The 22263-nt window shown below is 45.9% G+C and overlaps 1 protein-coding gene across 3 annotated transcripts in view; it reads left to right on the forward strand.

Annotated features, from left to right (window-relative positions):
- Positions 1 to 22263, forward strand: part of rgs3 (regulator of G protein signaling 3) — a 224599-nt gene that overhangs the window by 25357 nt on the left and 176979 nt on the right. For all 3 annotated transcript variants that reach the window (XM_033049114.1, XM_033049115.1, XM_033049116.1), the window contains 3 exons: positions 4293 to 4343; positions 6419 to 6477; positions 14184 to 14278. In XM_033049114.1, the coding sequence (XP_032905005.1) occupies positions 4293 to 4343; positions 6419 to 6477; positions 14184 to 14278 (205 nt within the window). The remainder of the gene's footprint in view (positions 1 to 4292; positions 4344 to 6418; positions 6478 to 14183; positions 14279 to 22263) is intronic.

The following is a 22263-nucleotide window of genomic DNA, read 5'->3' on the forward strand; positions in this document are numbered from 1 at the left end:
GCATCCGATGTCATAACTTAAACAACTAATAAAATTTAGATATCCCGAGAAACATGATTTATAAAAAAAAAAGAACAGTAAAAGAGTCTAAAGTGCAAATATGTCTAAGCCGGGTCGATGTGCGACGTGACCATCCGAGGGAATCTCAAATTGTGGAGTACAGAGACAAATAATATACAGAGGCAAATAGTATTCCCTTCACTATGTATCTGTACACTGTAGTAGACGGCTTGATTGTAATCATGTACTGTACTGTCTTTCCACCGACTGGTTAGCAGGCAACATAAGCTTTTCACTGTACACGTGACAAACAACTAAACTAAATTGTTACAGTGCACCACAAAAAGGTACATGTGACACTAAACTAAACTGAGCGAGTGTTTATCAGTGGAAGCAGCTGGCAACATACTGAACAAAGCAAAACCTGAATCACTTCCAGATTCTGGGCAGTGTCTTCCCAGCTGTTATCAGGCAACTGAATCATCCCAGCACAACTAGAGAGCAGTCCACTATCTTCAACCTACAGTACCTAATTGGTGACCCTCGGACTATCTTTGATCGGACTTTACTGGCTTTACCTTGCACTAAACATTATTCCCTTATCATGTATCTGTAAATGGCTCGATTGTAATCATGTATTCCATAGAGAGTCAGATATACAGTGCCCTCCATAATGTTTGGGACAAAGACCCATCATTTATTTATTTGCCTCTGTACTCCACAATTTGAGATTAAAAAATCACGTGGTTAAAGTGCACACAGTCAGATTTTAATAAAGACCATTTTTATACAAATGCCTGTGAACCCATGTGTCCCAAACATTAATCATGGTGCTCTGAAACGGGGTGACTATGTATAAACACAGCTGTAATGTCTACATAGTGAAACCAAAATGCATAATTATACCCTTTAATAAAATCTGACAATGTGCACTTTAACCACATGTGACTTTTTCTATTACAAATCTCAAATTGTGGAGTACAGAGGCAAATAAAGAAGTGATGGGTCTTTATGGAGGGCACGGTAGCTCTTAGGGCTAATGGAATCAAGGGATATGGGGAGAAAACAGGACCGGGGTACTGATTCTGGATGATCAGCCATGTGATCATATTGAATGGCAGTGCTGGCTCGAAGGGACGAATGACCTACTCCTGCGCCTATTTTTGATGTTTCAATGTTTCCGCTGACTGGGGTTAGCACGCAACAAAAGCTTTTCACTGTACCTCTGTGCACGTGACAATAAACTAAACCGAACTGAATTCCACAACCAAAAAATGAGACCAAAGATTTGCAGTCCAGCTGCTTCCATTCACGAATGGTGTGGACAGTTTAACAATAATTGGTAAACCAGCAGCCATAACAGTGTTACTTCAGTGGAGGCAGGTTGTAAAAGTGCCCACAACAAGCTGTGAAGCATCTGAAGGTGAAGTGCTGAGTGGATAATCCATTTCAATCATCTCCTGCAGGATTAAATCTCCAGTTTATTGCACACAGTTTAACGTGCATTAAACCGCACCTGATAGCCAGAAATTTGTGGAGTAAATTGGATTAAGCAAATACTTTGGATTCCAATTGCACCCTGGCAGTGCGGCTGTAGGCTTCTTCTCCAAAGTTAGCTCTGACTCTGCCAAGCCACTTAGTGCAGCCACAAGGCAAGTATATCTACCTAAAATTGAAATCATGACCTATTCCAGAGACAACTGGCAGGTGGCACGGTGGCGCAGCGGTAGAGTTGCTGCCGTACAGCGCCAGAGACCCTGGTTTGATTCTGACTACGGGTACTGTCTGTACAGAGTTTGTACATTCTCCCTGTGACCTGTGTAGGTTTCCCCCAAGATCTTAGGCTTCCTTCCACACCACAAAGACGTGCAGGTTTGTAGGTTCATTGGCTTGGTATAAATGTAAAATTGTCCCCAGTGTGTGTAAGGTTGTGTTAATGTGCGGGGATCGCTGGTCAGTGCGGACTCGGTGGGCCGAAGTGCCTGTTTCCACGCTGCATCTCTAAACTAAACTAAAAGACAAAAGCAAGCTCCCAGACTTATCCTGTATATCTAGGTATAGGTTTATTATTGTCATGTGTACCGAGGTACAGTGAAAAGCTTTGTCTTTAATGCTATCCCATCAGATCATGTCACACCAGACATAAATACAATCAAGTCGAACTTAAGTACAATAGGTAGAGCTAAGGGGAAGATACAGAGTGCAGAATAGAAGTCTCAGCACTATAGCGCATCAGTTCCATAGACAAAGGCCAATGTCCACAATGGGGTAGAGGTGGATCAAACAGTCCCCTAGCCTATGGAAGGACTGTTCAGAAGCTTGACATCCGAGGGGAAGATGCTACCCCTGACTCCTTTATCTTCTGCCAGACGGGAATGGGGAGCAGAAGGAGTGACTGTGGTGGGACAATTCTTTGATTATGTTGGCTGCTTTTCCGAGGCAGCGTTGAGTCGATGGTGGCGAGTTTGGTCTGTGCGATGGACTGGGCTACATCTGCTACTCTGTGCAATTTACTGTGGGCTTGGGCAGAGCTATCGCCAAACCAGGCTGTGACGCTGCCCGGCAGAATGCGTTCTGTGGTGCATCTCTCAAAGTTTGCGAGAGACATTGGAAACATGCTGCATTTGTGGCCGTCTGAGGAAGTCGAGGCGTTGGTTGTTGCAGCGGTGGGGTTGATCCATGACAGATCGCTGGTAATATTCACGCCAAGGAACATGAGGTGCTGAGACATTTCCATTTCAGCAGCACTGATGCTGATTGAGGCATGAACTCCACTGCACTTCCTGAAGTTGATAACTAGCTCCAGTGAGGCCACATGCAAATTGGAGGACCAGCGTCTTGTGTTTTGCTTGGGCAGCTTACAACCCAGTGGTATGAATGTTAACTTGAAATTACCTCTGCATTCCCTCTCTCTCCACCCTTCCCCCACCCTTGCCTGTTCCACTGTTCATACCCATATGTCCCTTCGTTTTCACCTCTTCCACAGGCAACAATGGATCACTGTGGGCTCCACCTTTCCTCGGTGCTGGGTCTGATATGTTCTGAAATCTTTCATACCTCTAGTTTGCCTCTCCCCTGACTCTTGGGCTGAAGAAAGGTTTCGACCTGAATAGTCACCTACTCCAATTTTTCCAGAGATGCTGCCCGACTCGTTGAGTTACTACAGCATTTTGTGTCTATCTCCAACAATGTCAGCAATTGCTCATCAACGTCAGGAAATGGTGTGTTACCACACGCCCCAGTCGGCATCGATGGTGCTGAAGTGAAGATGATCATGAGCTTCCAGCTTAACCTGCAGAGAGTCGTTGATGAGGTCCAGTTGAACTTTCAGGTCAGGTCAGGGGGAGTTCCCCCCGCCACGGGTACCATGTAATCCCGTGCTACCTGCTCCATGGTCGGATAGTCGGCGACTAAACCGTCTCCCCCACCTGGTTTGCCAGGTGAGGAGGAGGCTGTGGACCCCCAGCAGGGCCAAAAACAAGACCTGTCAAAGGGCGGATGGTCAGTAGAAGTTGTGATCACTGTCGTACATAGCATTGTAAGGAATGATGATAAAGCACACACACCAAAATCCTATACTTCCAGCGGCGGAAGTCCTCAGGAACTGGAGGACGGAGACGTGTGGTGCGTCCGTCACCGTTCCCGTCGGAAACCAGCACCACTGCGTCGCTAATGTTTTCAGCGATGATGATGATGATGGTGATGATGATGAACATGCAAACCTGCCACGTCCCCATCTGCCCGTCATTCTGCGTCTGCAAAGCAAGAGGGTCAAGTGTGTTTAAAAGTCTGATGTACTGACAACTGAACAATTAAATTCTTATTTGCTGCAGCTTAACAGGCTTACATCCAGATAAGATATTGTAAATGAATGACGCCAGTTCTAGTGCAAAAAAGCCTGAAGTCCTTGGCGCAACCAAAGACAGTCCATAGTTTATAGTTATGCTTGGTGTTGTGTAGTGTTCAACCTGATGGTAGTTGGGAAGAAGCTGTTCTTGACCCTGGAGGTCACGGTTTTCAGACTTCTACAAAGCCTGTCAGAAGAATGGTTCTGCAGAAGAGAGAAGTCTGAAGAAGAGTTCCGACCTGAATCCATTTTCTCCAGAGAAGCTGCCTGACCCGCTGAGTTACTCCAGCACTTTGTGTCCTTTTGTGCAAGCCAGCATCTGCAGTTCCTTGTTCCTGCCATCTATACTTTAAGAGCTGTTAAGTTTTTTCACGTGAATGGTTGGTCAAACATCGCGACTAAAACAGACAATATTGTAGAATAATTCATTCTTGTCTCTTCACAGGGCAGCTGAAGCTATCAGTTCATCTTCAAGATGGGGCGATTGCTGTTCACAGTAAGTCTGGAAATATCCCCCCCTCTGTACACTGTGGATGGCTCTTGTAATAATGTATAGTCTTTCCGCTGACTGGTTAACACGCAACAAAAGCTTTGCACTGTACCTCGGTACAGGCGGCAGTAAATTGAACTGAATATCGCAGGCAATTTTTGTAAATGTTTCTCGTTGTTAAGTAGAACGCCAACACTTGTAAATTTGTGATTCTATAAAATGTAAAGGCAAATCATTGTTCATGGATTTGCTGTTTCTTTATTTTAAAATAATTAATTCTTTCGCGATAAATATATTAATGGAAAAAGAGTAGCGACGCGGTCAAATAAGTGTGGAGCCGCAGAAGATGGGTAGCTGTTAATATTTAGTCAGTTACAAAGGCTGATAGATGGTGTATTTTGTTCAGTCTAGGTCACCCTGCTATAGAAACTATGCCATTAGGCTGGAAAGAGTGCCGAGAGGGTTGACAAGGATGTTGCCAGGACTCGAGGGTCTCAGCTATTGGGATAGGGATCAAGAACTAGAGGGGTTATGTTTAAGATGACTGACGGAAAAAAATTGACAGTAATTTGAGGGGCAACCTTTTCTCACGGAGGGTGGTAGCTTTATAGAATGAGCTACCAGAGAACATAGTTGAGGCAGATACTATAACAGCATTTAAAAGACATTTGGACAGATACGTGGATCAGAAAGGTTTAGAGGGACATGGGCCAATTGTAGGCAAATCGGACTAGGTCAGATGGGATGAGTTGGGCCGAAGCCTGTTTCTGTGCGTTATGATTCTATGACATTGCTTGCATTTATTGTCTATCACTGGCTTTTGCTGAATTGAGGAGTCACCTGTTGGTCTGGACTTACGTGCAGACAATCGTTGGGCGGCACAGTGGTGCAGCGGTAGAGTTGCTGACTTACAGCGCCAGAGTCCCAGGTTCGATTCTGACCACGGGTGCTGTCTGTACAGAGTTTGTACGTTCACCCAGTGATCTGCGTGGGTTTTCTCCGAGATCTTCGGTTTCCTCCCACATTCCAAAGACGTACAGGTTTATAGGTTAATTGGCTTGGTATAAATGTAAATTGTCCCTGATGAGTGTCGGATAGTGTTAATGTGCGGTGATTGCTGGTTGGCATGGAATCAGTGGGCCGAAGGGTCTGTTTCCGTGCTGTCTCTCTAAACTAAACTGAACAAGACTAGATAGTGCAGGAAGGAACTGCAGATGCTGGTTTACACTGAAGATAGACACAAAATGCTGGAGTAATTCAGCGGGACAGGCAGCATCTCTGGATAAAAGGAATGGGTGACGTTTCGGGTTGAGACCCTTCTTCAGACAGAGTCAGGGGACAGGGAGAAACAGAGATAAGGAAGTGTAAGGTGTGAAAACGAGACATCATAGAGTTCAAGGGAAATGTGGAATAGGTCATTGTTAGCTAGGAGAAGGTGACTAGGAAGTATACAGAGATAAAATTTCATCAGGGGGACAGTCAGGCTGTTCAGAGAACTTGGAACGGGGAGGGAAGGAGCGAGATGGTCACTTGAAGTTAGAGAATTCAATAATCATACTGCTGGGGTGTAAGCTGCCCAAGCGAAATATGAGGTGCTGTTCCAACAATTTGCGCTGGGCCTCACTCTGACAGTGGAGGAGGCCCAGGACAGAAAGGTCAGTGTGGGAATGGGAGGGGGAGTTAAAGTGTTTAGCAACCGGGAGATCAGGTAGGTTTAGGCGGACTGAGCGGAGGTGTCCAGCAACAAGACTGGATGTGGATGGCAGGTTTCCTTCCCAAGAGGACATTGGTGTTTGACATGGGTACCATTACTGGGACTAGTCATTACTTGCATGTAAATTACACAATTGCTTTAATGGGAATCGAGCACGTGTCTGGATCAATGGTTCAGCAATCTGCTATCTGGACATAAATGTTATGCTGGGGTCCCAAAATGTAAAGTCAGCAAAAAATATAAACTTAAAGTTATCAACTTGAGGTGATCATTCCTCTCGAAGTTTAATTTTAATTGAATGTCACATTAGCCGTGGCTCTTTTATCCGTTCTGAAAGATAATTTTGTCACTACGTTTTGTTCTCCAGTTATGGAAGCGAAAGGGCTTATGGGGAAAGAATACCATGCCTGCGATGCTTACATAAAGGTGAGAATGCTTTCAAACCACTTCCACTTTTGTATCTTTTGTATCTAAGCTGTATATGTCATTATTTTAGAGTTGATCACTCATACATCTACTGCATTGGTTGTCCTGAGATCACTTGGATGGATCAGCAGTGTAAGGGCGGCACGGTGGCGCAGCGGTAGAGTTTTTGCCTTACACGCGCTTGCAGCGCTGGAGACCCGGGCTCGATCCTGTCTGTACGGACTTTGTACATTCTCCCTGTGACCGCATGGGGTTTTCTCCGAGATTTTCGGTTTCCTCCCACACTCCAAAAGACATACAGGATTGTAGGTTAATTGGCTTGGTGTAACGGGCCTGTCCCACTTAGGCGATTTTTTTGGGCGACTACAGGCGATTGTGGCAAAATTTTCAACATGGAGACAGTGGCGACAATTTTTGCTGTTGTAGGTTGTCGCCAGGTGTCGTAGGTGAATTCCATTAAAATTAAATTCCAAGGACCCAAGCAGTCGTTCCAGGTGCGACAAAGGTTCACCTGTATCTCCTCCAACCTCATCTACTGCATCCGCTGCTCTAGATGTCAGCTGATTTACATCGGGGAGACTAAGCGAAGGTTGGGCGATCGTTTCGCCGAACACCTCCGCTCAGTCCGCAATAACCTACCTGAACTCCCGGTGGCTCAGCACTTCAACTCCCCCTCCCATTCCCAATCCGACCTCTCTGTCCTGGGTCTCCTCCATTGCCAGAGTGAGCAACAGCGGAAATTGGAGGAACAGCACCTCATATTCCGTCTGGGGACCTTGCGTCCGGATGGCATTAACATTGAATTCTCCCAATTTTGCTAGCCCTTGCTGTCTCCTCCCCTTCCTTAATCCTCTAGCTGTCTCCTCCCACCCTCCCATCCGCCCGCCCTCGGGCTCCTCCTCCGCCTCCCCTTTTCCTTCCTTCTTCCCCCCCCCACCCCCCATCAGTCTGAAGAAGGGTTTCGGCCCGAAACGTAGCCTATTGCCTTCGCTCCATAGATGCTGCTGCACCCGCTGAGTTTCCCCAGCAATTTTGTGTACCTTCCATTAAAACTAGTCCTGGGCAGTCGCCTAAAGAGTCGCCTAGTAAATTGTCCCTAGTGCGTGTAGGACAGTGCTAATGTGGGAGGATCGCTGGTTGGCGTAGACTCGGTGGGCCAAAGGGCCTGTTGCCATGCTGTATCTCTGAACTAATCATGCAGGATTCCCACCTTTCCTCTTGGTATTGCTTCCCAAAATAAGTGTTTAGCCAATCTTTTAAATGTCTGTATGAAATTAAACTATTTAGCCCTTGGTTTATAATTTATGCTTTTTAATTCCTTGAGTACAGCAAACCCTTGTTTAACCGGACCTCTGTATAGTGGATTTTGGTTGTAGTGGATGGGCCTACTGACCGCTGCCCGCACCACCCCTGGCACGTGCTGTATCCCTGGCACTGTTTCACAGCAATGACCGCGCGTCACGCCCGGCTCGTGCCGCTTCCAAGCCGGACCTTCAGCCACCACCGCCGGCCCACACAGCTTCCTCAGGCGCTTCTGCCGCCCCCACCACCGGCAACCCTTACCTACACTCAGGCCGCCCGCTGGCCGTTACCATCGACTCCGCCGATCCTCGCCTCTCCCCCAGCCGTTTGTGAAAGAACAGCCTAAGACCATATTGGTCGTAGTATCATACACCATGGAAATAGGCCCTTGGGTCCAACTCGCCCACATTAACCAACATGTCCCATCTACATTAGTCCCATACCTGCGTTTGGTCAATATCCCTCCAAACCTGTCCTATCCATGTACCTGTTCAATTATTTCTTAAACATTGCAATAGTCCCAGCCTCAACGACCTCCTCTGGCAGCTCGTTCCACCTATTATTTGCCAGGCTTTGCCCTGCCATCACCTCTCTTCCAGCTTTACCTTCCCCGACCACAATCAATTTGAAGAAGAGTCCCGACCTGAAATGTCACCTATTCTCCAAAAATGCTGCCTGACCCGCTGAGTTACTCCAGCACTGTGTTATTTTACTTCGGAGTCACGTGAGTGACTACGTGAAGAACCCGCTTCCAACGCATGCGTGCCATATCGCTACACGCATTGCACGAGTCAACAGAGGGTGGAGGACGTCCACCCGTAACGGGAGAAGGAAAAAAGGACCAGCAAAAGGCAGGTAAGGACTCTGCATTTTTATTCACAGAAAAATGGACAGAGTGAAAAGGAAACGGTCTGCAAAAAAGCTGCCCGAGAAACGCGTTGTAAACGTGGATGAACGGCAGAGACAGCAGCCGTCGGCTCTAGAGGCCTCGGTAGAGGAATCAGCTGTGCCAGAAATCATTCTGGCACCGACGAAACTTACTCACCGGCCGGGAGGCAAAGTTCAAACTAAAACGTACCATCTAGCAGAGCCCGACTTGGAGCAGCAGCGGGCGACCAGCCCGTATCAATATCGGACCAGGGCTGAACGGGTGCGGCAGACGGAACAAACCCGCTATGAGTGGCTGCATACGGAGCAGCCAGGAGAAACAGCTGACCGGGAACAGACGTGGACCGACAGTCAGGACCGGTGTGGCCAGCGGCGGGACGAGGAAAGCCCGCAAACCAGCACCTGTGAGTACCGGGGACGGGAACAGCTGGAATACAAAGAGCAGCGCAGCGCACTGCTGAAAGGCTGCAGGAATGGGAGCAGCCAAAAATAGCAAGTGCAGCTCACCGTCTAAAGGAGCTGCTGGAGGAGCTCCTTCACAGTGGCAGTCCCATGAATGTGGAGACTAGCCACAGTGGGCAGACAAGCCCCATATGGGTACCCTGTGAGGGACCCCCTGAAATCTCGACCTCTTCGGAGGAGAGTGGGCAGGACCCTGATGGGCCAGACCCTGATCACACAGCTTCCCATGATCCTGAATCTGCAGAAAAACATACACTGCTGGACATGGTGGCTGATTACTTCAAACCAAGTCAAACAGGGGCAGACTTGGATTCCAGGATGGCAGCCAGTATTAACTACATGTCTGGCCATCAACTCCAACAACAAATATTCACAGAGACACTGGCCAGACATCTGCCACCTGGTAACTGTGATTTATTACAAATCCCCAGTGTAAACCAATGCATTTGGAAGCATATGGGGAAGGAAATCAGGAACCATGATCTCAAAATCCAGAAAGCCTTAAAGGGGCTTACGGCAGGGATCACAGCTTACATCCGCACCCTGGACAAAACAGAGCAAACTAAAGGCCACCAAGACGCACTAGCCCTGTTCTGTAATGTACAATATGAGCTGAATAGCATGCGGAGGGCGGCTATTCAGCCAGCACTGGATCCTAAATATGCAACAATTTGCAAACAAAGAGCCGTTAAAACCCCAACCCTTTTGTTTGGGGAAGCCAAGACACTGGGGCTCATCAAAACCAGCGCAAAGGCTTATTTTGGATCACGTTACCAGCCACATGGAAGACCGAAAAGTGTGGCTTATATCAGTGGCAGTGCCAGAACCCAATATAACCCGCAGCAGCCTTCTTTTAGGGTATGGCCAGGGACGGCCACCCTGGAAGATGCGGAAGCCTAAACCTCCAGTACAACCACGAACACGAATAAAAACAAAACCCCCTTTTTTCAAAAAACAAAGAAAATAATACAACCACCAGTAACCGTGGAGGTAGGTGGGTGTGGTTCTTTTGTAAAAAAGGGACCCACGACGGTGGGAGGGAGGTTGCAATACTACAGTGACGAATGGTGTAAAATCACTACAGACTCGTATGTTCTAAGCAGTATTCAGGGTTATCTGATAGAATTTACTCATCCCAATAACCCCCCAGTACAACATACACCAGAAAGGCATTTCGTCCTTACAAAAACCGAACAATCTAAAGCCCACATGGAGCTACAACGATTGTATACAAAAGGTGTGATTGAGCATACTACTCATGAACAATTAAAATTTGTATCAAACATATTTATTAAAAATAAAAAAGATGGGGGTTGCAGGATTATCATTGACCTTTCAACCCTAAACACATTCGTTCAATATGTTCATTTTAATATGGATACCTTTATCACTGCTAAAGAATTAGTATCAGCTGGTTTCTATATGACAAGCATTGACTTAAAAGATGCATACTATACAGTACCCATCATAGGGGAACACAGACGGTAGTTAAGTGTAAATTGATACCAGAAACGAATATGGATTATCTAGGATTCACCATTAACACGGTCAATATGTTAGTAACTTTACCAATAAATAAAGCCGCAGCCCTACAGGAGGATTGCAGCGAGCTTCTTAACACCAACAGACCCTCCATTAGACGGGTAGGCCGGATAATTGGGAAGATTGTGGCTACATTCCCGGCCACACATTTTGGGCCATTACATTATCAAAATTTGCAAAGAGCAAAAATTAGAGCACTCACATTTAACAAAGGTCATTTTGATAGACCTATGGAGCTGCCTACGGAAGCTATAATTGAACTACAGTGGTGGGAACATAGCATTAGGTATTGCTCCAACCCCATCATTATTGACAACTCGTCTATGGTATTACAAAATGGTGTATCCAAAGAAACATTTGGATATCGGCAACATAAAGATAAGCTAAATTCAGTGGCAGACACCAGGTCACGCAAATTTAATGAAAACACGGAATGGATGTTAAATAAAATGTATTTGCTGAAATTACAGCAAAATATGGTAGACCAGATATTGATATTTTTTGCGTCCAGGTTGAATCACCAATTACCAAGGTATGTGTCCTGGGAACCAGACCCTGGGGCAGAAGCTACAGATGCTTTCTCACTGCATTGGGGGAAATGGCGTTTTTTATGCTTTTCCCCCATTCTGCATCATCAATCGGGTACAAAGGAAAATTCAACAATATTCGGCATCTGGGATTCTCATAGTACCAGATTGGCCTACTCAACCGTGGTATTCGGTCATACAGGGGATGGTGTTAGAACCATGTTCCATTATTGGACATAGTCCGAATTTATTAATTCATCCAGTAACTGGAGGGGGGCAGTCACCCATGCCATAAGACTATGGATTTGTTGATTTGTAGAGTCTGAAAGACCCACTACACGGCATGGGGCTGTCAGACAGGACGATGAATCTCATCACATCCGCACAAAGACTGTCAACACGGAAGCAGTACCTCGGACACATCAAGAAATGGGGCATATACTGCTTTGACAACAACCTAGACCAAAGGGCCAAGAATATTCTGGCCGTATTGGAATTCTTAACAAACCTCCATTATGATAAACGATTGGGCTACAGTGCCATCAATAGTGCCAGAAGTGCACTCTCCAATTACCTATCACAAGGAACGGAGCGGCACACGGTGGGAACGCACCCCCTGGTAACAAAACTTATGAGGGGCATACTCAATGCAAATCCCCCTAAAACCAGGTACTCCAAAATCTGGGATGTGGGTGTCGTTTTAAACATGCTGAGGAGCTGGTAGCCCATAAACAGCATTATCACTGCAGAAACTGACCATGAAGATGGTTATGCTCATGGCGTTAGTTACTGCACAACGAGTCCAGTCATTAAGCAAACTGAGCCTGGACTCCTTGATCATCTCACGAGAGAAACTGGTGTTTGTCATACATGAGTTAATAAAACAAACAGACCAGGTTCATCGGGTCAAGTGATTGAATTTATGGCATATCCATACGACGAACGTCTGTGTATAGCAAGACATATCCAATTATACATGGAATATACTAAGAGCATTCGAGGTCAGGAAATGGCTTTGTTAATTTCTTACAAGAAACCGCACAAAAGGGTCACGACCCAAACTATCTCAAGGTGGCTCAAATGTGTCCTAAAGATGGCAGGAATAAACACTAATGGTTTTAAATCTCATTCCACCAGGGCTGCAGCAAAATCCGCAGCAAAAATTCTGAGGTACCCACGGACCAAATCCTCAGAATAGCAGGATGGTCATCCGAAAGGACTTTCCAAAGGTTTTATAATAAACCAGTTTTTTGGAGCCATCATCATTTTCGGAAAGCATTTTACGTTCAATATTATAATTTGCCCGAAGGGTTACAGGGCTATGATTTCAATTAATAAATGTATTTTCTCGTTATATCACACAAGTCTTTGTATAAGTGTGTCTAAAATTGCTAATGATACTCTCTCCCGATACCCAAGGCAGTTGTGAAGCATGGACTCGTTCCACGGCATGAGGTCACAGAGCTTTGAAATCTTCACGTAGTCACTCACGTGACTCCGAAGTAAAATAGTAAGATTAAACGAGAACTTACCAGTTTGAAGTTTGATCTGTATTTTATGAGGAGGAACGTTGAGGGAATACGTGCCCTCCGCTCCCACCCTCCTATGATCATATCAAAACTGGTATCTCTTTGATAATCTTACTATGTTAGGTCATTATAGTTTCTGTGACCTCACACCGCTGCTTTGAAGAATGGCACGCATGCGTTGGAAGCGGGTTCTTCACGTATTCCCTCAACGTTCCTCCTCATAAAATACAGATCAAACTTCAAACTGGTAAGTTCTCGTTTAATCTTACTATTTTTTGTCTCATACCCTCTCTTCAGTTCAGCTTGAGATTGGCACAGTTTTGAAGAGGGACAGAGGTGACTAACATTCATTCCTTATTCAGCATCACTGAGTTGCAGATGATGCATGGTTTTTGTTTAAGGATGAACTGCAGATGCTGGTAAAGTCGAAAGTAGACACAAAATGCTGGAGAATCTCAGCGGATGAGGCAGCATCTATGGAGAGAAGGAATGGGTGACGTTTCAGGTCGAGACCCTTCTTCAGACTGATATCAGGGGAGTGGGCAGGACAAAGAAAGAATGTAGGTGGAGACAGTAAGACTAGTGGCAGATCTGGGAAGGGGGTGAGGATGGGGAGAGAAAGAAAGAGCTACCTGAAGTTAAAGAATTAGTTTTGTCAGATTACGATTGGAGGGATCTAACTTTCTGTAAATTGAATGCTGACTTTCGTAAAATATAGAGCAGTAGCGCACTGGGATGGGCCCTTCTGCCCACAGTATCTGGGCCGAACATGGTGCTAAAGTAGACTAATCTCATCTGCCTGCACATGGTCCAGATCCTCCACTCCCTGCATACCCTATCTACAAGCCTCTTAAATGCCAGACATGCCTCAACCAACATCCCTTCCAATGCATTCCAGGCCCACACCACTCTCTGTACAGAACAATATCCCCCGCACATCTTTAAACTGTGGCCCTCTCACCTCAAAGTTACGCCCTCTTATGTTTGACATTTTCATCCTCGGAGGGGGGGAGAAGATTCTGACTGTCTATTTATGCCTCTCATCATATTATATACTTCTATCAGGTCTCCCTACTATGGAATCCTGCTTACTCTTCAAAAGCACTTTAGTCCTTTGGGATATCATACGCCACTATAAAAATAGAAGCATAAACATAGAAAATAGGTGCAGGAGTAGGCCATTCGACCCTTCGAGCCAGCACCGGTATTCAATATGATCGTGGCTGCTCATGCAAAGTCAGTACCCCGTTCCTGCTTTCACCTCATATCCCTTAATTCCGTTAGCACTAAGAGCGAAATCTAACTCTCTTGAATACATCCAGTGAATTGGTCTCCACTGCTTTCTGTGCCAGAGAATTCCACAGATTCACAACTCGTTTGATTCATAACTTGAAGTACCCGTTTGATTCTTTTTTATTTAATAACGCTTAAGTTACTTTTTTTCTTTGCCCTGCAGTCGTCTGTGGTGCCTGATAGCGATCGCAGAAGCAGACAGAAGACAAAAACTGTGCCCGAGTGCAAAAACCCAGTATTTCATGAATATTTCACTTTGTGAGTATTGTGTATTGTTACTGGTTCTTGTGAGTTATGGCTGTGATTAAAATTGCAATTGTTCTGAATGTTTGATGGAATCCATTTTACAGTAAGTGAGCCAGTTCATTGATATAGATGGTGATTAGTTGTAGCCCAAGCACAGATCCTTGTAATGGCAGCACAGTGGCACTGTGGCAGGGTTGCTGCCCGACAGTGCCAGAGACCCAGGTTCGATCTTGATTACTTGAGCTGTCTGCACGGAGTTTGCATGTTTCCCCCTGGGTGGGTTTTCTCCGGTTTCCTCCCACACTCCAAAGACGTACGGTTTTGTAGTTTAATTGGTTTGGTATAATTGTAAATGATCCCTAGTGTGTCTTGGATAGTGTGAGTGTGCGGTGATCGCTGGTCGTTGCGGGCTCGGTGGGCTGAAGGGCCTGTTTCCACGCTGTATCTCTAAACTAAACAAAACATCTATAAATTTCCCTCAGCCATTGGATATATCTCATGCATTTCCATTGGATTAGTCAAACATGATCGCCTTTAACATAAAGTTGTGTTTACTCTGCTCAATTATTTTATTATTTTCGACATCGCTTGATGTCACATCCTTCATTTTGTATTCCAGCTTAACATCAGCAATAAAGAAAATAGTATATGGCCTTTTTCTGTCCCTGGTGGCCTGTAATAAGTGGTGTAGCACGGGGAAAGGTGCTGGCTTCACTGATGTTCTTATTTAATTTAACAGCTTTGATGAGAATGTGGGTGGCATGGTTAGTAAAATTATGGATGACACTAACATTGCTGGTATAGTGGGAGAGGTGGGCACATTATGACATTTCAAAGACACTTAAACAGGTAGGTTCTAGGATAGGAAAGGTCTGCTGGGATATTGTCCAGGTGCACACAAGCGGGAATAACTCAATTAAGCAACTTGTGTAGGAAGGAACTGCAGGTGCTGGTTTACATTGAAGATAGACGCAGAATGCTGGGAGTAAAGGGCCTGTCCCACTTACGCGATTTTTTTTTTTGGCGACTGCCGGCACCCGTCATAGTCGCAGCAGGTTGCCGAAAATTTTCAACATGTTGAACATCCAACGGCAACCAGAAAAAGGTGCGATTCTTTGGGCCACTACTCAAGACCATACAGGCGTCACCCCACGATGCCTGACCCGCTCATTGTGTATCTTCAGTTAAGCAACTAGTTCGGCTTGGATGACTTAGGCCAAGGCTTATTTCCGAGTTCTATGACTGTAGCTCCATGAGAGACATATGATATATCAGCTTCCCAAACTCTGGTGATTCCAAAAGCTTTACAGACAAAGGAGAAACATTCAGGATATAAGTACATAAGGGTTTTTTATTGATTGGATATGGATTTATTGAGTTTAGTTTAGAGATACAGCGCGGAAACAGGTCCTACAGCCTACTCAGTCCGCGTCAACCAATGATCCCCGCACATTAACACTATCCTACACGCTCTGGGGACAATTTACACTTATACCACGGTAATTAACCTGTAAACCTGCATGTCTTTGGAGTGTGGCAGGAAACCGAAGATCTCGGTGAAAACCTACGTGGTCACGGGGAGAAAGTACAAACTCCGTACAGATAGCACCCGCAGTCAGGATCGAACCCGGGTCTCGGGCACTACTACTTCTTCTTTTCGAGTCTTTGAAGCTGGTTGACTATATGACAGTTTCCCATTCCTTTACACAGTCCTTTGCGTTTTTGTTGAACACTGCAAGATCCTTTGAGCTGCACTGGTTGGGTAGTAGGGGGCAGACAAGGCAGTGCTGCATTGTATGGTCCTCTTCTCCACATTCACAGGTGGTTTGGCCAGTTTCACTGTAAGGCAGCAACTCTACCGCTGCGCCACTGTGCTAGTTTTTGTTTATGATGTTTATTTTGTTTTTGTTTATTATGTTTTCTATGCATACTGTGTTGGCACGCATGCTGTGCTGCTTGCTGCAAGTACGAATTCCATTGTTCCGTTGTTGATGCACATGCCAATGAAACACTACCTTTGACATTCTTCAACATCCAATATCTCATCTAGTCGTCTACCCGTGCCTCAATTTCTAGACATCCCCAAGTCCCTTGATTCTTATTGTCCAAAAATCAACTAATCCTATCATAGTCTCAACCAAAGATTGGCCATTATCTGAAATACTGTGTTACATTGTTTACAAAAAGCTGCTGTATGTAGGGTTGCCAACTTTCTCACTCCCAAATAAAGGACAAAATGTCAAAATAAGGGTCAAATTCCCGACGGTAATTCTGTGATTACTCGGCTGTGGCTGGGCGAAAGATGAGTTGGCCCGGGTGCTGGACTGCACACAAAGCCCAGCTGGTGGGCCAACTGAGGAGTTTTGGCCCAGCACCCCATCCAACTCATGAACCGATGATCGGCCATGAGTGGTGGTTGCAGCGGTTAGCGAAGGTCTGAAGGTTGGACAGCTGGCCGGGCTGCAGGCCGACGGGGCCACGGGCGAGGTGCTGCTGCTGCACTCCACGGGCTGCACTGCGTCAGGACGGGTGAGGTGGGGCTGGACGCGGCGCTCCGACCCGGCAGTCCCCTCGACCTGAGTAGTTGCAGTCAAATACGGGACAAGGGCGGTCCCGTACGGGACAAACCAATATACGGGATGTCCCGGCTAATACAGGACAGTTAACAACCCTAACTGTTTGATACTGAGCAAGATAATAATTAGATTTGCTCTTGGTTACCAAAAAATTATGAATTATGAGAAGTGTGAGACATTAAAAAATGTTTAGCAGACAAGTCAATGAATACAAGGAACTGCAGATGCTGGAAACTTGAGAAAGAAACACAAAATGTGGCATAATTCAGTGAGTCAGGCAGCACCTTGGGAAACATAGATAGGTCATGTTTCAGGTCAGGACCCTTCATGGATAGACGATGTTTCGGGTCGGGTCCCTTCATCAGTTTGACAGACAAGTAAATATTTTGAACCATGGACATCATTAGTATATGCTTCACAGAAGGTACTGAAAACCGAAGTATCCTTCTGAAGAAGGGTCTTGACCCAAAACATCACCTATCCGTTTTTCTCCAAAGATGCTTAGATACTCCAGCACTTTGTGTCTTTTGCTCGAGTAAATGAGGTATTGTCTAGCTGTATATTCTGAAGATCTATAATAAAGTACTTTGCAAGAGGCTTATCTAGGAGATGTTAAAAGCATACAAGATTAGTGGCAATCGGCTAAAGCAGATTAACATTTAGTCCATCGATAGAATGTTAAAGGATTTGTAGAGGGTTTACTTGAAGGCACGGTGGCGCAGCGGTAGAGTTGCTGCTTTGCAGCACCAGAGACCCAGGTTCAATCCTGACTACGGGTGCTGTCTGTATGGAGTTTGTATGTTCTTCCTGTGACCGCGTGGGTTTTCTCTAGGTGCTCTGGTTATTCCCACATTACAAAGATGTACAGGTTTCTAGGTTAATTGGCTTTGATAAAGATTGTAAATTGTCCCAAGTGTGTAGGATAGTGCTAGTGTATGGGTGGTCGCTGGTCGGCGTGGACTTGGCGAGTTGATGGGCTTGTTTCCCCGCTGTATATCTAAACTAAACTAAACATGTGCCAGTTGTTTGGGGAAGGTGTTTATTCTTAATTAAGTAATTGTTGGTGTTTGGGAATGATTTACAAGTTTTTGGATGTTGCCAAAATGTGCAAGTGTTTGGATTGAATTTGAACATTTAATCGTTGCAAGAAAATGTTGATATGTTTGAGGAACAAGCCTATTTATTGAACCAATACATTTCTGCTTGAAGTTTTTGTGCTTGGGCAATTTGCATTTCGTAGCGTCTAAAATCTGTGAACAACTAAAATAAGGAAGATTCCAGAGCAACAGACAATCTGCTGGAGGAATGGCACAGTGGGTAGAGCTGCTGCCTCACAACGCCAGAGACCCGAGCTCGATCCTGACCTCGGGTGCTGTTTGTGTGGAGTTTGCATGTTCTCCCAGTGACCACAGTCCCAGACCGCATGGGTTTTCTCCAGATGCTCCAGTTTCCTCCCACATCCCAAAGATGCGCAGGTTTATAGATTAATTGTTTTTTGTAAATTGTCACCACTGTGTAGGATCGAACTCATGTACGGGTGATCGCTGACCAGCGCGGACTCAGTGGGCTGAAGGGCCTGCTTCCATGCTTTATCTCTAAACTAAACTAAACTGAGTTTAGTGTTAGTTTAGTTTAATCTATTGTTACCATGTGTATTGAGGTAGAGTGAGAAACCTTTGTGTGCTCTCCAGTCCGTGGAAGGACCATACATGAATGCAGTCAAGCTGTTCACAGATAAAGAATAAAGGGTACAACATTTAATGCAAAGATATAACATTCAAGTCCAATTAAAGATAATGACAATAATAAACTCTTTTGACTTGGCTTGAGGATAGTTCAAAGGTCTTCAATGAGGTAGATGAGAGGTGAGGACCACACTCTGGCTAGGGTTGCCAACTTTCTCACTCCCAAATAAGGGACAAAAAGTCAATATACGGGACAAATTCCCGATGGCAATTCGGCCGTGGCTGGGTGAATGATGAGTTAGCCCGGGTGCTGGACGGCTCACAAAGCCCAGCCTGCGGGCCAGCTGAGGAGTTTTGGCCAGGGCGACGCGCGACGTCACACGCAAAGTCCGGCACCCTCATCCAACTAACAAAAGGACTAACAAAATTGGGAGAATTCAATGTTCATGCCCCCAGGATGCAGACTCCCCAAGCGGAATATGAGGTGCTGTTCCTCCAATTTCCAGTGTTGCTCGCTCTGGCTATGGAGGAGACCCAGGACAGAGAGGTCGGATACGGAGTGGGAGGGGGAGTTGAAGTGCTGAGCCACCGGGTGGTCAGGTTGGTTATTGCGGACCGAGCGGAGGTGCTCGGCGAAACGATCGCCCAACCTCCGCTTGGTCTCACCGATATAGATCAGCTGACATCTAGAGCAGCAGATGCAATAGATGAGGTTGGAGGAGATGCAGGTAAACCTCTGTCGCACCTGGAACGACTGCTTGGGTCCTTGAATGGAGTCGAGGGGGGAGGTAAAGGGACAAGTGTTGCATCTCTTGCGGTTGCAAGGGAAAGTGCCCGCGGAGGGGGTGGTACGGGAGGGAAGGGAAGAGTTGACAAGGGAGTTATGGAGGGAGCAGTCCTTGCGGAAGGCAGATATGGGGGGAGATGGGAAGATGTGGCGAGTGGTGGGGTCACGTTGGAGGTCGTGAAACTGACGGAGGATTACTTGTTGAATGTGACGGCTGGTGAGGTGAAAGTTGAGGACTAGGGGGACTCTGCCCTTGTTGTGAGTGGGGGGATGGGGAGAGAGAGAGCAGTGTTGCGGGGTATGGAAGAGACCCTGGTGTGAGCCTCATCTATGGTGGAGGAGGGGAACCCCCCGTTCCCTGAAGAATGAGGACATTTCAGATGCCCTGGTGTGGAGGAATTAGGAGTAGGGGATGGAGTCCTTGCAGGAAGCAGGGTGGGACGAAGTGTAGTCCAGATAGCCATGGGAGTCAGTAGGTTAGTAACAGTCAAATATGGGACAAGGGCGGACCCATATGGGACAACCAATTGAGCCCAATATATGGGTTGTGCTGGCTAATACAGGACAGTTGGCAACCCTAACTCTAGCTGTTGAGAGGGCGGTTCAGTTGCCTGATAACAGCTCGGAAGAGACTGTTCCTGAATCTGGAGGTGCATTTTCAAACTTCTGTACCTCTTGCCTGATGGGAGAGGGGAGAAGATGGAGTGACTGGGGTGAGACTGGTCCTTGATTTTGCTGGCGGCCTTGTCGAGGCAAAGTGAGGTGTTGCTGTCATGGTGGAGTTCTGGTTTCTAATTCTCAGCTAGAATCTTAGCATGATGCCACATAGGAAAGTGACCTCCATCATCAAACATCTTTTCATTTTCCAACTCTTGTCACAAGGGGGCGGTGTTGTTACATCCTGTATTACATGGCTGTATTATTATGTGAGAAAATGCCGTGTAGTTTGGAGTCAAATTCCATGAGAGGTAATAAAACATTTTTTACAGTTAAATATTTAACAGTGTCTGCAGGAAAAATAGTGTAATATTTCAGACTGATGACTTTTTATCGGCTTCACAAAGGAAAGGTTTTTCTTATATTGTTCCTACATATATTCGGCCCATTGAGCGTAAACCGAATCTCTGAACATTCACCTTAAATCCCGCATCTTCCTGGAATTTTCTCCCTCACGCGCTCATCTTCACCTCTGCACGGTGGCGCAGCAGTAGAGTTGTTGCCGTACAGCGCCAGAGACCCGGGTTCGATCCTGACTACGGGCGCTGTCTGTACAGAGTTTGTACGTTCGCCTCCTGACTGCACAAGTTTCCTCCAGGTGCTCCGGTTTCCTCCCACACTCCGAAGACTCACCTTCTCCAGGCCTTGGTTGCTCCAGACACATAGAGTTAGATAGAGCTCTAGGGGTTAGTGGAGTCAAGGGATATGGGGAGAAGGCAGGCACGGGTTATTGATAGGGGACGATCACCCATGATCACAATGAATGGTGGTGCTGGCTCGAAGGGCCGAATGGCCTCCTCCTGCACCTATTTTCTATGTTCTCAAATATCTCTCCCACATACTTCTCTCTGCTAGCTACACTTTGTGTTACCAGAAACATTATCTTGGTTACTTCAGTGTTTTAATTTCCCTGTGCAGTAACCTGCAATGTACCACCCTGCTCTCTCCTCATCCCCCACTGGATCCTCTGCATGCTGTATCGTTCTGACATCTTCAGGAAGTGTAAGTCAGTGTCCATAAACAGGCTGACATTATTAAGCTCAGTTTCCCATCAACATCACCACCTTCGTAAATGAGTACAAGAGTCATGATCAACTTGGGTGAGACCAGGTTTGGAGTATTGCGTGCAGTTCTGGTCACCCCACTACAGGAAGTTCAGGGATGCTTTGGGAAGTGTGCAGAGGAGATTTACCGGAATGATGCATGGATTTGGGGGTGTTAGCTACGGGGAGCTGTTAGACAGACTTGGATTATTTTCCCTGGAATGTCAGAGGCTGGAGGAAGGCCTGATAGAAGTACATACAATTATGAGAGGCATAGATAGGGTAGACAGTCAGAACCTTTTTTCCCCAGGGTGGAAATATCAAAGTCTAGAGCGCATAACTTTAAGGTGAGTGGGACAAAGTTTAAAGGAGATGTGAGGGGCAGGTTTTTTACACACACAGGGTGGTGAGTGCCTGGAACGTGCTACCAAGTGTAGTGGGGTGGAAACACATATGACAGTGGTATTTAAGAAACTTTTAGATAGGCACATGGACAAGTAGGGCATGGAGGGATATGAATTATGTTCAGGCATGTGAGGGTTGGTTTTAGCATCATATTCAACACAGACATAGTGGGCTGAAGGGCCTGCTCCTGTGTTGCACTGTTCTATATTATATATCCTTGAACTCGGCCTATTAAGAAGACCCAGAATGCTCATCATATTCTGCAGCTCAAATATTGGTTTCCCCACCACCCTCTTCCCCTGAGTCTTTGTTCTCAGTTTCCCTCATTATTATCTGATATCAGCAGCCTTATTTCATTCAACATTAATAAAACCGCTTCTTTTTACTTTTCAAACATTGCTAACTCTGCCCAGACTCTCTCCCTTCACGATGAAAGCATCTGGCCTTCATGACATTAAGCATAGATTTCTTCCACTGATCTATGCTTAATGTTGTAAAGGCCATTACTGAGCTTCTGCTGTTATCTGGCTAGCTTTAGATCGGTTTATTCAATGCAGTCTACACAGAGGCAACATTTCAATAATTAAATCAATAAAATGAGGGTTGTTGCCTTACAGCGCCCAGTCACCCGGGTTTGAACCTGACTACACGAATGCTGTCTGTATGGAGTTTGCACGTTCTGCCTGTGACCGCGTGGGTTTACTCCGGGTACTCTGGTTTCCTCCCACACTCCATAGATCAGAATCAGAACCAGAATCAGATTTTATTCGCCAAGTATGTTTTG

This window comes from Amblyraja radiata, chromosome 32 (assembly GCF_010909765.2).
Source record: "Amblyraja radiata isolate CabotCenter1 chromosome 32, sAmbRad1.1.pri, whole genome shotgun sequence".
Classification (NCBI taxonomy): Eukaryota; Metazoa; Chordata; class Chondrichthyes; order Rajiformes; family Rajidae; genus Amblyraja; species Amblyraja radiata.